Below are 17,343 nucleotides of genomic sequence, written 5' to 3' on the forward strand. Positions count from 1 at the left end.
CCGTCAGGCCTTCGTCTCTTGTTCAGTCGTCCCCCCCCCCCCCCACACTCTTCTCTCGCCTAATGCACGCTGTCATTGACTAGGATCAAAAATAAATCCGGCCCCAGAGGGAGCGGGTAAGCAGGTAAACACAACAGAAGCACACTCCAGGGAGACGATGCCAACATTTGTTTGGGTAAAGAAGGAAGAGGTCAGAATGTGTTTTCTGTGGCACTGATGAGCTCAGGTATACTGCAGAGTCTGTGCGGACATCACCTACAGCATGTCCCCTCGTATAGGGTCAGAACAGTGGAATCATGTTTGTTAAATATAAACCGTAGTGTGAGAATACATCTACAGTCTTGCTGCCAAGAATCCAAGAATTTGTAGGAGGAATAAACACCTGCTGAGATAATGCGCTGTGCTTGATTTACTGATGCTTTTACATGAAAAGCACTGAGGGTTTTTATTTTATTTTTTTCTTCAGGGAGAGTAACTGCTTTCACCGCATATTGGTGAATAACTTTAACAGTAATATAAACATACATATTGAGAATTTCTCTTGCATAAGGACAAGATGTGGAGAGAAATGTTCTGTATTTCTGATTAAATGAAATTCAGCTTTTGGTTAATGCACGATATAATATGCCCCTGTGACTATTTATTATATGCAGTAAAGAGTGAAAGAGAAAGTGTATTTCTTTCTCAGTGATACGATTAGAAAAAAACACGTTATTATTCTACTCCTGAAGGAAGAATAACACATTAGTGTATAGTTGTGTAACAGCTGCAAACACTGAATAATTGACTAATTAGAATGAAACCTGTAGTAGACAACAGTGACTGTAGTATTATAGGTTGCTTTACAACAGTAGAACAATGCACACACAGAAGACAGCGTGTCTTTCAGTCAACCTATCAGGGGAAAGGGGGCTTTAAACACCAATGTACAATCTGCCATATAGCATGTGGATCTTTTATTGCAAGAGTTACAAGTGCTTAAGTGTTTTCATGTGCAATGGGAGAACTGAAAGCGAAGCACCCTGTCTGCACAGACTGATCCTTTCATTGCCATGTAAATGGAGAGCTATACATAGCACTGCAGTCAGTTTAATTACATTAATTGAATTCTGGCTTCACTGAATAAGTCACATTTGGTTGGATCTGACCACAGTGCCGCACAGCCTGCGGAAAGGCTCCAAAGGTTTTATGGAGCAGGATTATTGATATCAAGGGACGAACACATGGAGTGGATGTGATTGATCAAAGAGTGGAGTGCGTGGGGTTCAAACTAATAGATCAAGATTCTGAATGTAGCATATTGTTTCTCGTTACCTGCAACCTGAGGGGTCGGAAGTGACTCACACTTTGTGTACTTATACTTTGCACTGCATAATATAGTGGATGTGATGGAAATAAGAACTTTAGTGGCATACTGTAGCTGATTTAGAGCACCACGGACCAGTTTCATGCAAGACAATTTACAAAATCCACAATGAAGTGCAAAACATATCATTGAATTTCATACATATGTAAATGTAATTATTCTATATATTATGCATTTTATGTATATTATTATTACATCTCATCATTGGTTCAGAGAAGCTCTCCAACGACGTTTGTTTTTTACCAATTGTTGTTATTTGTGGGTTTATAGGTGCATGAAAAAAACTGCGACGGAGACGGTATTTTATTTTGAAAAATGACCACTTTCATCAGTGGTCATTTTTCAAAATAAAATACCGTGCACCCAAAGGTTTTATTCTTTCTGTGCGGCCCGGTACCAAATGATCCACGGCCCGGTACTGGTCCTGATTTAGAAAACATGATGAGCCTCTTATTGGATTTCTTCAGGTTAGTAACTTATATGTTGCCACTCAGAGAGTTTACCCTCAAATGAACTACAATGGCGTGTTTTTGTGATATTTTGTGACTTAATAGAATTGTAGATGTTTCTAAACGAAATTAAAAAGAAAGAAAATACATGTGATGTCTTCTGATATATACGATATATAGGAAAAAACTGAGTGAGCTGAGAAAAAGTATATAAAAAAAGAAAGGAACTGAGTAATTAATTCATTACATTTGAGTATCTAACAGTGAAATTAGAACACTGGGACCGAACACAGTCGTATGCAACGTTATTAAAGTTGAAACAAAGTGGAGATTTTTTCGAGGGCGAGATAAAGACTGTATTTAACAGACTGAAGTTCAGAAGTTCATCTGCAGATCCTACTGGTTTTAATTTGACAGATAGCAACAATAACGGGAACAGGAGGTGCTTCAAAGAACACGTTGAAACGATTTTGAAAAAAGATCAAGTAGATTCTAAGCTGAGTATTGAATACAACCACTCATACGGGTTAGAAACACTGCTGAGAGCAAAATCCATGTACCTAATGAAAACCACTACTAGTCCTCTATGTCTTCAAAACATTCCAGTCCGATCTATATGGTATACATAACACTAACTTAAATAACAGCTTAAGGGCCAACCAGCCCCTGATTTCTCCAACCACCTTTGATGAGAGACTAATTAATAAAAACCAGACATCTATCAGACTCAATTTGCCTCTGGATTTATCCTTGAAAAATCAAGTGTAGCACGAGAGGAATGAATGTTTTTCTGATATTTTGGTCGCAGAGTTAGAGACCTCTACCCTAAAGGCGCTCCCCCTCTCCCCACCTTGTGGGTACGCTGCCGTCGTACCTTAATGTGCTGATACTCCTTCTCTTCCTCTTGTAATACCTCCAGCTGCTTCAGAACAGACTCCTGCTGGAACTCTCCGCGTTCAACCTGCGCGGAAACCAAGAAAAGAATATACAAAGAGTCTGTGTAGTCTCCGAAACTCTTAAAGACATTTTGAGATTTCACTTTCATCACCTGTTCTTCTTTTAATAACAGTCAAATATTGTCTCACCTTCACCATGCACGGAGCATTAATAATGTATCAGTGCGTATCTTTTATTTATCTTAACAAAATACAGATTCGTGAGGCGGCTCAGCTCATCTCCCTGTACTGACATCAAGTACCGACCGTATTAGGTATTTTTGAAAAGAAAATGTAAGTAAGCTCACACTGCAAGTAGCCAAGCCCTGGAGCAAGCTGCATGATAACCAAAACACTGGGACACTTCCAAAGAGGAAACAGTTCTTTGTGTGTCTAGAAGGCATGTACATACAGAAGTACACCCACTGTAGGATTACCCAGTATGCATCAGCATCTGCATAGTTACAATGTACTGGGGTCTGTTGTACTTGTGGCATCACATTGATAAATATAGACCCTCTGCCTTGATTACAGCACTTATGCAATTGAAATGCCTTCCTGTTCTTCCATTTCTCATACAAATATTGTATTCCATGGGAAATAGCGATAATAATACTGATAATAAAAAAGAAATGGGGTATATATTTTGTTACCGGCGGCTTAAAAAGGACAACAATATAAAAAACATGTTGAGATTTGTGGAAAGTAGTATTTTGTGACACTCACACTCACCATCAGTTGTTTCATGGAGGTGTGTTCTTCGTTTTCTCGTGCCGCATTGTGATCTTTGTGTACAATCTCCACCCGGATGTCGTTTTTCGCCGACACGACTCCTTTCAGATCTGCCAGAAACAGATCGCACGTATATCTCAATAAGCTGGATGAACATCGTTCTGTACTTGTTGTACATTATCATTTCCCCTAAGTGCAGTTTGCAGTATTACAGAATGTTCCCATATTTCTCCAAAAAAACATTACAAAACATTATTAATCATTTGTTCTGCATACATATGCAATCTCACACAGCCTTTCACGGTGGCTCATTCTGTTTGGGACAATGCTGATGATACTGTCATATAACAAAGTCTTACTTTCTGTCTTAATTTTGCTTGCAAGTTCTCTCTGGTGAGCACAGATGGAGACGGGCAGTGAGGGCATAACCAGGTGCGCTTCCTCTGTAGTATACAGACAATAGACATGCTGAAGGGACCAGTAGCACACATTGGTTCTTGGATAGAGACAGTGGCTGACTGTCTCTAACCTGAGTCACTTGGTACATGGGTGGGTGGCAGTGAACATAGCGCATAGGATGTAAATAGCCTCAAAAGCGAATGCAGCCAGACTGAGATTGCATGAAATGAGCCCTTATTAACAATCTGCCTATCTCTGCACCAAAAAAAAGATGTCCATCAAAAAAAAAACATTCAGTGTGACATTATGTTCCAGCAATTTCTTAAATGTTTTGAAAAGCGGCTGGCAATGCAATCTTTTTTTTTTTTTTTTTTAGATGCCCTATATATATATATATATATATATATATAAAAAAAAAAACTCAAGTATTTCTTTTCCCGACAACTAAATCTTACAAGCAGATAAAAAAAAAAAATCTGCATTTGAATAGATGGACATCTTTTTTTCAAGTGCACTTGGGGGGCAATACAGTACTTGGCATGCTTCAGTGAACATAACAGGGGAAGAGGAGACGTACTTCTCTGGGAGCGGGTGCAACAGAATGCTCCTATGGTGCCCATGAGGACAATGAGGGCCACAAAAGCTCCCACAGCAATGCCGATGATAACCGCCACTGGGAGAGATTCTGAGGAGAGAAGCGAGGAAGGAAATGTTATTTTAACCGTAACATACCACAAACATCACACGTGTACATTCAATTCACTACATACATGACAGAGAGAACAGCACATAGTCATAATGAAGAGGCCACTTTTAGTCAGGCAAACACATGGACTAGTTCTGCCTCTGCAACAAACAGCAAGTAAGGAAAGATATTCTATACGTTATCCCAAGGTATGAAATAAAAACACAGGCACAGTGCGACAGAAGAAAAATGTTGTGTACTGCAATTCAAACGAAAACCAATTATCAAACCTTTTGTTATCAGTGCTGGTACACATTGTCCTACTAATATTGTCTCATTATCCTACCGTCCAATAACTTTTCATTTACACTCATTTAAGCTAATAGAAGCCTTTCACCAAAGGCTTTTCTTTTCATTGAGTAGACAGCAAGATTGTGTGCATTAGTTTAAGCATATTCATGTGTGTGTGTGTGTTTCTGCGAGGATGTTATAGTGCATTTGCAAATAGGAAGAGATTACACTCGCATCTACATGCTGCTGCAACATTAAAAGTTCTCATTAAAGCACACTTTAATGACCCGAGTTACCAGCCCACGTTTATGACCTTCTCGCATTTTAAACAAATGCAAAACAACCAAGTGCTCATCCTACATCATTAAAGCCTATTTAATGTCTTCATTGATCAATGTCACTTTCATATAAGCAGCTTATAATTTATCATTTGCAAAACATGGATAGAAAACACAGAGGGGAAAAGGTTAGAAGATAGAAAATATTCATTTTTAAGAGAATGGTTCTCCGGTTAAACCAGGAAACTAATATGGCAGGAATTTCTCATCAAATTCACTGTACATCAAACGTTTCAGAATTTAGGACACGCAGGGTAACTTTGTATTAACATGTTGCAGTTCCAAGTCGGTCAAATGGTCATTTTGAACACATTTAGTTTGATAGAATTTGAAAAAAAATCTCAAACGATGTTTTTGTACATCAAAGTAACCATATGAGTTAATAAAATAAATGTGTTTGGACACAACTAAAATGTGTTGTTTGTACATGTACATCAATTTGTTTTAAAATGCTGCATGCATACCTTCATGACATTCCCACACAAACACACTAAATCGATCACACAAGTTCAAAGACACAGTGATGCACACACAACGCGACAGCTTTGTCACCATCAACCATCTATTACTAAAACCACAGTGGTGTGATTTGAAGAAGAGGAAGGTGAAACCTGTCGAACCTTGGCTCCCACCTTGTTCCTTAAGGCGTATGATCTCGGTGTCCGAGCCAAAGCTGTTCCACGCGGTGCAGTTGTAGATGGTCTGAAAGTCAGCCGGGACAATATTACTCATGGTCAGTGTGGAGATAACTCCTTCTTCTGTGGTGACGGTCTCCACGGTGTAGCGGCCGGACGTTCCAGACTCCAACACGGTTTCTTTCCACGACCAGGCCTAAGAAAAGACAGAAGGGGAAGAGGTGGTACATAGTTTGTGAGGTTTTCGACGACGCTGTAGAGCAATGTTTTGCCTGTGTCCCTTTATTGTTTGTATCCCATGTTCTACATGACAGACATGCACATCCATAAGCATTGGCGATCCTTTGACCTTTTCCTACACCTCCAGTGTGGGGTGAATTATCTCAACAACTACTGGATGGAATGCCATGACATTTGGTTGGGACATTCGTGCCCCCCTCAGGATTAACTTTTGTTTTCAGGTTTTGTTTGTAAAGGGACTGGTTTCAGAGATGTCTTGCTTGCTTGTTACCAGCTTGTAAAACAGTATGTTATGTGGGAGAAGATCATAGCAGGTTGGCTGCCTCTGTTGTCAGGTGTTCTTTTATATGCCTACAGTTAGCCAAATTGAATTTGATAGTACAGTCCACCTTTTAAACATGCTTTTTAAATGACAGATTGAAATCTAGAATTATTCAAAGACTCTCTGTGAGTGTGAAAAACATGCAGACAGTTTTGTTTATGTTCAGGTGTAAACATTAATTGGTTAAACAGATGATCAGATACATGGGTCATGGCTGCAGTACGTTTGTTTACAGCTTGTTTTTAGCATGTACATCAAATAACTGCGTCATCAGCATACATTTGAATGTTGATAATTTGGCAGGTCATTAACATACAAGCTAAACAAAATAGGGCCCAGTATTGATCCTTGAGGAACACCAATGTTAAGATATGTTGTTTGCCAATGTGTATACTTTACTTCCTGTTTGTTAGATATGAGGACACTAGCGTTAAAATACTGACGGGTCTGAAGTTTCGCATTTATTTGGTCGTCAACCTTGAAACTGAGAGCTACAAAAGCTAACTTCCTGGTTCTTGGAAAAATGATAAATCAGGTCAATCCTCAGTAATAAATCCTTATGAGATTTTAAAAAATGTGGTATCCAAACCATAAGCATCTTTTGCTTACTACCATATATTGCCATATATTTTGCAGTGACGGAACAAGGCACCTGTATAGTGTTAAAGTTGACCAAGCCAACACACATAGTGTATGTGTGTGCAGTGTTTATCGGTGAATCCTCCTTTTAGAGGGTGTTTGAGTCCATTGGAAGGTAAATAATGGGATTGTGCTAAACTGCGATCATTATATGATTTGACCTTTATGTTCTTAAATGATTCACACATCCATGAAAACAAAGAATGACCATGACAAGATGAACTCTACAATAATAAAGGGTTATTATGTCTGGAATCAGGAGGAGTGAGTTACTGGTCAATATGCTGACATTAGCGGATTGTGTTTGGTGAATAGCTAAGTGATTCAGAGACGTACCAGAGGGAAATAAATACACTAATGTTATATTCTATTGTGAATTCTAAAAACACTGTGTTATGGTTACAATGTTTTGTCAACTGGCCATTTTCTGCTGTTCATCTCTGTTTGACACGCTGCCAGCTCACTGAGATCACTCTGGCATCTCTAGCCTGAGCTAATGTTCAAAGGATAATTGCAAATTGTTTGTACTGGAGGCAGATCTCTTCTCATCGCAGTGTCTGAATTACTATGCTTTATGGATTTGGCTGTTTGGACACTGCAAGCAACCATTTGTAGAGCAGTGATTGCTTTGAGCTAGAGGGATATGAGAAGGTAGGGCGATAGATACTGTGCCTCTTGTTGAATATAGTACATTTAAAAAAAGGGCAAGATTAAAAAAAAATAACAAAACATTTAATTTGTATTATATTATTAATTCAGTATTTCTTAAGAAGCTGAATTATTTGCTTGGGAATCACTATGTATGTCTATGTATCTATCTATGTATCTATGTATATAACATTTGGTGTCTAGCTGATGTGCAGCAAGTCAAACAGAATGTCTTGAATAAATGTGTTTTGAATTAATAGCAAAACAAAATGTCCAAAAAGTGAGGGGGCTTCAAGTTTGTGCGGGGAATAAAAGTTATAAGGGAGTGATGGATCTGACATGGTGGTGAAGTGGCGTGAAATAGAGATTTGCATGTGCTGGATGTATTTATGCAGTGCGATGACACATCGCATTTAGTGACTGCTTTTTTTTGTTTGCTGAGGTTTAACTAGCAAACGAAGCAAATCATTATACTGGATAAAGAGCGAGAAAGACAAATTGGTACTCAAGAGGATAAACAACACATTCTACTTCTAGCTTGTGTTAATGGGCAGGTGGCTAAATAGAGTTGTGAAATGCAAGCGTTGCATTGGTGCAAGTTTTGCCTTGATGTGTGTTTAAATGCTGTTAATTGACTTCCAGGATACAAAATAACTAACAAAGAGCTTTCCTTTCCCTCATTCTCATAATATTCAGTTTTTATTGCTTTTTATATTAAAGCTGGACTCTTACTTAAATAAATAGTTTACAATTCAGGATAAACATTTAAGAGCCAGCAGCCCCGGCATGTGCAAGTACCCCCCTCAATAAACCTGATATTAATTATGTTGCTAGTTAATGCTGGACATCAATATGATAAAAACACACATTAGATGACAAAGTATGGCAATTAACCACATGCAAACACGCACACACACACACACACACACACACACACACACACACACACACACACACACACACACACACACACACACACACACACATTAATAATAAGCGCAATGTGAGCTCAGAGAGTACGCTGTTTATATAAGGTCCATAAATCTTAATGGTATCTGTGCTAACAGAGCATAATTGTGCATCAAATGAGAAATTGGGGGTTCAAACTGTATTTTCATGCCCACCTTTTCACAAATGATGGAGCTAATGCTATAAAATACTTAATTGTACTCGTGTGTACTGCCCATGTGTAGTTAACAGATCAATAGTTTACTCAGGCATTATGTTTCAGACACAGATATGAACGCGTGGTCATTATTCTATCTAATATGCATTGTGCAGGTAGCATAGATCCATAAAATATCTTTTCATAATTATAGTTGCAACATGTATCAACCAGGCAAAGTTGAGACCGGGTGTACTTACTATGCGGTCCGGAGGAGGTGTGCTCCGAATGAAACATTTGATTTGTCCTTTTTCTCCATGTAAAGCTTGCTGCGTCTGTGTACTGGAGATCGTCGGAGGGCCTGGAACAGAACAATCATAATAGCGTTTGAAGATGAGTTACAGGAATTGAAACATGAATAATTAAATTCATTTTCAGTTTCAGGATATATGACAATTCTGCTCAATCGCGTTTCTATGGAACATTATATCTTAATTGCTCTCCTGTTCCAAGCGGTAACACCTGAAGTGTTCAGCAATTTGGGACTCGTGAGGGAAGATTGTATTTCAGCGTGATATGAACATGGCTCATCCCTCGGTGCAATCTACCCAAGGACACGGCAGGACTGAACGAAGGTCACGAGAGGGGGGGGCCTACACCTCATTCTGGATCAACACATTGTTGATTTATGGCTGGCTTGATTTCTCCCATGGAGATAAACGTCGCTGTAGAGTGCTGCAGCAGTTCTTCGGAGCGTAATCAGCACTACACAGATGGAAAGAGAAAAAATGCCATAGTGGGGGGAGATAACACACTTGTCGCAGTGTATCACCTCAATCAATTTGCTTGCAGCAGATTTGACCCCTGAACCAATAGGTTGGCAACAAACACCTAAACATTAAGCCCCAGCTCTCTATAAACACACAGCCCAAACACATTTAGAAGAGGACATCCATCAAGCCACTGGAGTTTATGCAGCATATTGTAACTGTAAATGCATCTCTCACTACCTCCAAAAGAAGGTTTCTCCCAGTAATAAGTTTGCTTTTCTTATGATTGATTAAATGGACTCTTTATTGGAATTAAATAGCGTGCAAACAGGGTTAGTTCAGTCAACATTAGCTGCAGGTATGGACTCGGAGCCAGCATGTGTTAAACCTTGGTGAGGCTTAAAGATCTCGCCAGACAAGGGCAGCTCAGCCTAAACGACTGGCCTGCTCGCCATCTGCTCTGGAGGCTGTTCACACCAGGTGACAGCACTAATATGAAGACAAGATGTCACACATGACCCAATTCTGTCTCTCAAGTGTATTTTCCCTTTGGTCTTGAAGAGCGCAAGTACAAATTCCAGAAAAGCAAAGTGCAGAGGCGAACAGTCTACATTTACATTAGCTTTATATTTAAATAGATGCAATTACAGTACAAAGAATAACAATGTGGAGGAATTGTGTGTGTGATCCAAGCATGTTTTTAATATTATTGCATAATTAATATTAAGGCAGCTTTGTAATCTTGTCTTTAAACTACATGATGGTACAATATATTTGTTAAACCTTGTTTTATTTATTGTTCCGATCTTGTAGTTTGCGTCTTATTCTGTTTGTATGGAAGTCGTTCTGCTTCCACCCATCACTCAGATTTTAAATTTAGACCTTTTCACAAAACAGACGCCCAACCAGACGCAGCCGGACTAAATCAATCCCACGAGCTTCAACCATTTGGACCTTAATCATTTTGACATTACAAGATCACCACATCCTGAATGATTTAGGTGTTTCTCCTGGTGAAATGTCTTCTGTGCCCTCTAGATGCATTGTGGAAATCATTCATTAGAAATAATACATAAACAAACCAAAAAGAATCGCTCCCATCCACCTTCGTTTCTTAGATTTAAAATCTGTCTTTCTAAAGAGATTTTCCCACAAAAAGAACACAAAGACATGTTTTCATCTTATCCTTTCTTTAATGGTATAAAAAAAAGCTTTTAAAATCAAATATTATGCATGTCTTGATGCTTAAGGTTTAGAATGTGCGTCTGAGGGGGTGGCATGTGAGGCAGCTTCTTGATTAGTGAGACAACTCGCTTCTCCGCCAACTTCCCTCAAACTCCCGCTCTCTGCCATCTCTCTGACGATACATAATTGCAGTTTATTACCTGTCTCTTATTAAAATGAATTAGCATTTTAATGAGACTTTGCCAGATGGCGTCTTGGTATGCTACTAGGGGGAAAGCTGCAACTGCTGCACAATCAATGCTGCAGACAATTTAAGAAAAAAAAAGTATTGAAAGCTGTTCAACTTCTTTCACTGCTTCGTGGAGTGACAGCATTTATACAGCATGTATGTGTATTTCTATGTACATGTATTAACTGGAGATGAAATGTAAGCGTGAGGCTCGTGTGAGCTACGACTGTCAACACACGGCAAGATCAATTGCAGGCTGCTAAAGGCTGGTGCTAGTGGATGCGGAGGATCTATTCTATGGATCAGAGCTGCAAACGAGGAATATAATTAGATAGCTTTATCTCACTGTCTCAGACTGTGTGTGTGTGTGTGTGTGTGTGTGTGTGTGTGTGTGTGTGTGTGTGTGCGTGTGTGTGAGTATAATGTTGTGATCAGAGCACAAACACGTTGGTCGTGGCGAGGTGGGTGGCACTACAACATCAATGTAAGCGGCAGGGGAGGTAATCAAAAATGTTGGGCGCAATGTCTCATTCATTCATTTGAGGAGGTGTTAACTGTGGAGTGGACATTGCATTCTGATTACACAACATCAGTGTGGGTGTCAGAAGGCCAGGGTTTACTTTTCCTTCCAAAACTGAGGCATCCGCCTTGAACAAAAGCTTGACATTTTCCCCCGCTACCTCATGCCGCTCTTTTGATATCTCTTGTTTTCTTTTGGGATGAAAGAGAACATAACAAAGGGCAAATGAAACAGAAGAAACATGTCTGCTGTGGTCTCTGGTGGCCACGTTCTCCTCCTGGAGAAATCTATAGTGTGGGGGATCATGTGTGTATGTTGAAGAGTCAGCTCTTATTCGTTTATATTTTAACAATAAAATACACCAACATTAGTTAAACACATGCACAAATGAAACTTTAGTTTTTGAGATATATTCATACTAGTCGAGACACTTAAAAGGGTCCACACATTAGTTAGTGAGAGTGAGTGTATTGTTATTAAGTGGCTTGTTTTCTACATTGCTTGTCTATGTATAAAACTGTGGGTGATAATTATTAACGCCCATATAAGGGTAGGTTTCCTGCTTTTTTAATCCAACTGCAAGTGGAAAGCTGAAATCACAAAGAATTTCATATTCATCTGTAAGTGGTCAGCTGAGGCCGCCATCACGTTGTAACTGCTGCACAAATACACACAATACACACACACTGCTTCGGCTCAATATAGTTTTTACAACAGGGACCGGACTCTAATTTCTCCCCGTTTCTTTTGTTGCATGCAGTGCGAGCCGTACTCTCATGGCGTCACACTGTGAAATACATTTACAGGAATAACTCCGAACAAATGACACAGGATCATACTAATCATTTTGTTCTCTAGACATTTTGCAACTTTTGTAGTGTGCACAAAAGTATGACTTCCAAGTCTTTGTGGTACGGTCACATTAATAGAAAACATCCGCCTCGAAAACAAAAGTACACGATTATAATCCCAGTGGAGAAAACTTTACTAGCATCGTGTTTACGACTATTCGTTTTAAAAGAACTAGTCTTGAGGTGATAAGCCAATGCACTTTCAAAATAAGAGCATACAAGGTTAATGGGTTAAGAGCACAGTGAGTCAGTCATGTGAGATTTTGAATCAGGCTAAAAAGCTGTTAATATCTCACTTTAATAAATTGTAATATTTGTTCAGTTTGAGTAAGTAACCATTCAGAGTCCCTATATGTGCTCAGTTTATCCAAATAACACCTGTTTTGGAAATTTGCTGGGACGTTTTCGGAGGTGTGTGCGGGCTGTCAGTCACGTCACAATTCCAACTTCTGCGGGTAAAGCCGTGCACACATATTGTGCGTTGTATAAATAATCACACGCATGGACGTGCACAGCCCTCTCTCATACATGTAGCTGCTTTGGCGACCGCATATGGGATGCTAAGGAGCGCTTCCGCTCAGAAAATGTTTGACTGGAGTAAGCAATATGTATCCATTAGTGACTTAAACACAAACTGCCTCCCCTGCTAGCTGTTTGATTATAATTAAATTACATTCTTCCCCAGGGAAAGCAGGAATCCTCATGTCTGCGTGGTGTGCCACAGCGGGAGCCAGTGACACACGACGGCGGAGAAGAGAAAGACAAATTATAAAACACATGTAATTTAAACGATGGCATTAAGAAATCGGGGGAAAACAAACAGCAAATAAACTTTTTTTAAATGTGCGGCAGACGGCGTTACCCGATGTTTCCTGTATCGTGCTCGTGCGTCACGTCAGTTATTCACATTGGCAGAGTCCAGCTGACTGTGAGTGATGCAGGGCGTCTGAGCTGATGAGAGGGTAAGGAGCGCTCACATTCATCTGCAGCTGAGAGAGTAGCTATAGGACAATCAATGAACCACGGGAGAGCCCCCCGCCCCAACACGCCGCCACTTCAACCACAGTGTTTGCACTTTCACAAGTTTGACAATCTGATTCGCCTCAAGGACCGGCAAAGAAATGACTCAAGATTCCTCATGTGGTATGAGGAGAAGAAGAAAAACAGATGAATTTCAATTATTCAGAAGGGTAAAAAGGGAAGGAGGCTTTTGAATGTCAAATACCAATAGAGGCAGCGACGTGCAACACACAAGAGAAGAGAGGAGGAATATAAGCAGATTAACAAAAAAAAAAAAAGACTACAAGACATCCAGATCTTGCTTGACTGAAGTCTGCAGAGACTAAATAAACATGCCATTTCAGCTTGTGTTGTATGTTTCCCAGTGTGCTCGGAGTTGTGTTGCGTTATAATCTTTATTAAAACAATCTGTCTTCTTTCTCTCTCATGGCGTCGTTTTTTGAAAACAACACATTCTCCAAGAGTTGCATGAGCAGAGAAGAGATACATCAAAATGAACTGGTGCATGTATGGATGTTATGTATTCTGTGAAACATATTACGGATGCAGAGAGGCTGCCAGTGTAGGTCGCTATCAACACAATTGGAGACAATAGAATTAGTCATGATTTTTCCTCACGCTTCTTTTCTCGATTTTGAACTGAATTCCTGGCTGAGAAGGAGGGGGCTGGTTTGCAGTTCATAGAAAGTCATGGTTCTGATCTTGCGCTGGAGGGAATATTGGTATCCCATTCTCTCTGATATGCAAAGCTAACGTCTGGGTTTTGAAAAGAAAATCTTTACACACGCTGTTTGCTACTTGATGTATCTTTATCCCCGAATCAGCACCAGTGTTGCTTACAGGCAAACTCTTTTGTTAGCTTTCGAAATGTACAATGACGCACTTTCGGCATTATCTCAACATCATCTCGGCGGCTTCTTAAAAAGACCCTCTCTTGTTTTTGTTTTCGGCTCAGGTCTCTCTCTGATGGACACGGGGAAAGTAAGAGACGTGTAAATCCCACCACTAAGAACCTCTGCCACAGCACAGCATGCTGCCTGAATATCAAGCACTGATAATGAAGTCATTTGTTTGAGAGTTGCCAGGTCTCCCACCAAGGCTGGTATTCATTAGTCCGTCGGTGCTGCAGAAAAGGCAGCTTCACTGTGACTCATGCGGAATATAATTAGCATTTAAGTACATTTCACCTGTTCATGAGATGTGTGACCATATCTTGAAAGTCTATATTTTTCCTTAAAGGCTTTATAACGATCTGTTTGACTTTGTCAGGAAAATTCATTTGCATGTGCACGCTATGTGTGTGTGTGTGTGTGTGTGATGGCTTGTGTTTTGTTACTTTGTATGCCTGTTAAAATCAACCGTGTCTCCAATAAACTGCCATACTAAAAACAAAACAAAAATGAATAAAGGGGAGAAATAAAGCTGCATATTCTATTGGACGTTTTATAGATTGAAGGCTTTTGTAAACCACATAGGAAGCAGAAGACTGAGTCCTGTGACAAATTGCTTTCTTTTTGCTGCCGTTGACCTCCAGATTCACGCTTGTATGTGCATTCATCTGACAACTTTGTGAGTGTGCATCTGAGCCTGAGTCTGTGTGAGAGACATATCAATAATACAGCTTACCATTGACAGTGAGAGAAACCTCCTTCTCCCCCGCTCCTACACGTGGCACCACAGCACGGCAAACATATTTCCCAGCATCTTCCTGTCTCACGGATTTCAGTGTCAGGAGGTTCTCATTGCTTAGAACCTGCAGCAAGACAATTCAAAATCAAATTCGGTGACAGCGAAGGAACCAAAGGAGTTAGCAACAAGGCAGTATTATGGGACGAAAAGAAAGAAAGGCACCATTTAATACCTTATAGGGCACCTCTCCTCAATTATTAAAATCCAATTTAGTGTCTGAGCTCAGTGGAGTAAAGGGGTTTTGCTTTGGTCTTTGATGTTGACTAAGGGAAAGGTGGAATGACTCTGAAATCAACAGATCTCATGTGAGAGCGGGTCACCAAGACGCTGGCGCTGCCTCGAAATCTCCTTTTGCTTTGACAGACATTTAAAAAAACCCATGAGTGTATCTCAAGGTGCTGGAATCACAGAAAGTCTGAAAGACATGTGCAGGCTTTCTCAGCTTTGACTCGATTGTGAGCCACAGTATTGTGCAAATCTCATCTCAGTGCTCACCACTCCAGATCCCCTCTTCATCCACACGATGGTAAGAGAGGGATTTCCTGTCCAGGCGCAGTTGAACACGGCGTCAGATCCGAGGTCTACCTGCAAGGATTGAGGCTCCGCAGCCATGCGAGGACCAACTGTTGAAATAAACACCATTAACTATCAACGAAACATCAATAATTAAGCATCAGCTGTGGTGGGGGGCCAGCTCAGTGTCAAAACAGTAAAAATCCATAACCATGCATTATCAAATCGCTGGCATTAATGGAAGGCATGCATTATTCCTTAAGGAGCCACTCACAGTAGACGTCAACATTGCGGCTGATGTTGGTGCTGCCAAGAGGGTTGGTAACCTCGCAGGAAACGGGCTCTGTGAAGAAGGAGTGGTCCACGATAACCTCGTACGTGTCTCCAGAGACCTCCTTGATGATGCTTCCTCCTTTGGCCCACCTGGTGAGCAAGAGATTAGAAACAGAAATAAGAAATGAAGGCAAAGGGGAAGAGGCATACAGACAGGTTCTCACACCTCCTTATGTCAGTAGCATTCTTTTGTGTGAATAAATCATCATTCCAGGGAAGGTTCTCTGTGCTGGCTTCAGCATATTTTTGTGGCAGCCCTTCATGCTGTGACAAGCTCCCTGGTGACTCGGAGCAGACAGACGTTCCTCATTACGCGAGGCAGAGAGAGCAGCACAGAGTGCCAGCGAAGAAAAACAAATCGCAGAATGACAAATGGGTAGCGCCCTTACCTATAAAGACGTCGGTTGACACGTACTGTATTACACACAACCGCTGATGTTAATAAATTGACACGGGATCACATGAAGAACATCTGTTTGTGTTTGTGAGTGATAGCTTCTGAGACGGTGACACAGGCCCTCGCTACGTGTTTAGATGAGACTCGTATGATGTCGCGGGCAGCGGCGTCTCTCTCTGCGTGGTGTGGATGGCTCTCCGCTGCTACGACAGACAAGGCCCATTTATAAAAGTGAAGCTGAGGCATCTTGGGTCTCTTTTGAAAATGTAGACGGTGCTGTGGGACATACAACGCATCACGCATCTAAACTCTGCCATCCTCCACAATAGCGGCGTGGCTGCATGCTGATGTGGTAAATGAAAAGAATGACAACAGAACCGGTGTCGGTCTCCATTTTATATTCCTGCCGGTGCTGAGACTTTTCACGGGATGGGGAACTTATTTGTTTTCCATGACTGCGTTGGCCCCGTGCTTGACTGAAATGCTATCATTTAAATGAGAACAGATTACCTCATTCAATCAGTAAGTGAAGTGAAGCAGAATTTTAATTGGGCTTCATGGAATTGTTTTTGCTCTTTCCCCCCCCCCCCCCCAGCAGCAGATCTTTTCAGAGTTATGTTCTTGTGTTTCAAGGATACAGCACAGAGCTCTTAAACACCTGTGTTTCCAACAACTGTTGAAAGTAGGGCAGACGCTTGTTTTTGGCCTGTTACATAACTGGTGGTAGTACTCTTGTGTACAGACTGTAAACACCGCTACACACTCGTACTGTGTCTGTCTCTGTGTGTCCAACATCACTTCTGATTACACAGACATCCTGTTTATTCTGTGCACTGGAAGCTTGAAAGAATGTGACAAACATTAAGTTAATGGTGATGACTGTCGATGTACAGAGCGTCTCTGAATATTAATATCACTATGAATGATGACGACGACGATGATGATGATGATGATGATGATTATGGTATTAATAACGCGGATGATTATGATGATGACAATAACGATAACATCAACAACAAGATGATGATATGCGTAACGCCGTTGACGAGCTT

General features: G+C 40.5%; 1 protein-coding gene across 6 annotated transcripts in view; it reads right to left on the reverse strand.

Moving 5' to 3' along the window:
• kirrel3b (kirre like nephrin family adhesion molecule 3b) overlaps window positions 1–17,343 on the reverse strand; it is a 144,246-nt gene that overhangs the window by 1,141 nt on the left and 125,762 nt on the right. For 2 of the 6 annotated variants that reach the window (XM_029447226.1, XM_029447222.1), the window contains 9 exons: window positions 15,836–15,984; window positions 15,544–15,671; window positions 14,986–15,112; window positions 9,045–9,145; window positions 5,816–6,026; window positions 4,459–4,566; window positions 3,842–3,925; window positions 3,477–3,592; window positions 2,690–2,776 (listed from right to left, as the gene is read on the reverse strand). In XM_029447226.1, coding sequence (XP_029303086.1) covers window positions 2,690–2,776; window positions 3,477–3,592; window positions 3,842–3,925; window positions 4,459–4,566; window positions 5,816–6,026; window positions 9,045–9,145; window positions 14,986–15,112; window positions 15,544–15,671; window positions 15,836–15,984 — 1,111 coding nt within the window. The remainder of the gene's footprint in view (window positions 1–2,689; window positions 2,777–3,476; window positions 3,593–3,841; window positions 3,926–4,458; window positions 4,567–5,815; window positions 6,027–9,044; window positions 9,146–14,985; window positions 15,113–15,543; window positions 15,672–15,835; window positions 15,985–17,343) is intronic. The other 4 variants (XM_029447225.1, XM_029447224.1, XM_029447228.1 and 1 more) reach the window with 4 other exon arrangements.

The sequence above is a fragment of the Cottoperca gobio genome, chromosome 13 (genome assembly GCF_900634415.1).
Source record: "Cottoperca gobio chromosome 13, fCotGob3.1, whole genome shotgun sequence".
NCBI lineage: Eukaryota > Metazoa > Chordata > Actinopteri > Perciformes > Bovichtidae > Cottoperca > Cottoperca gobio.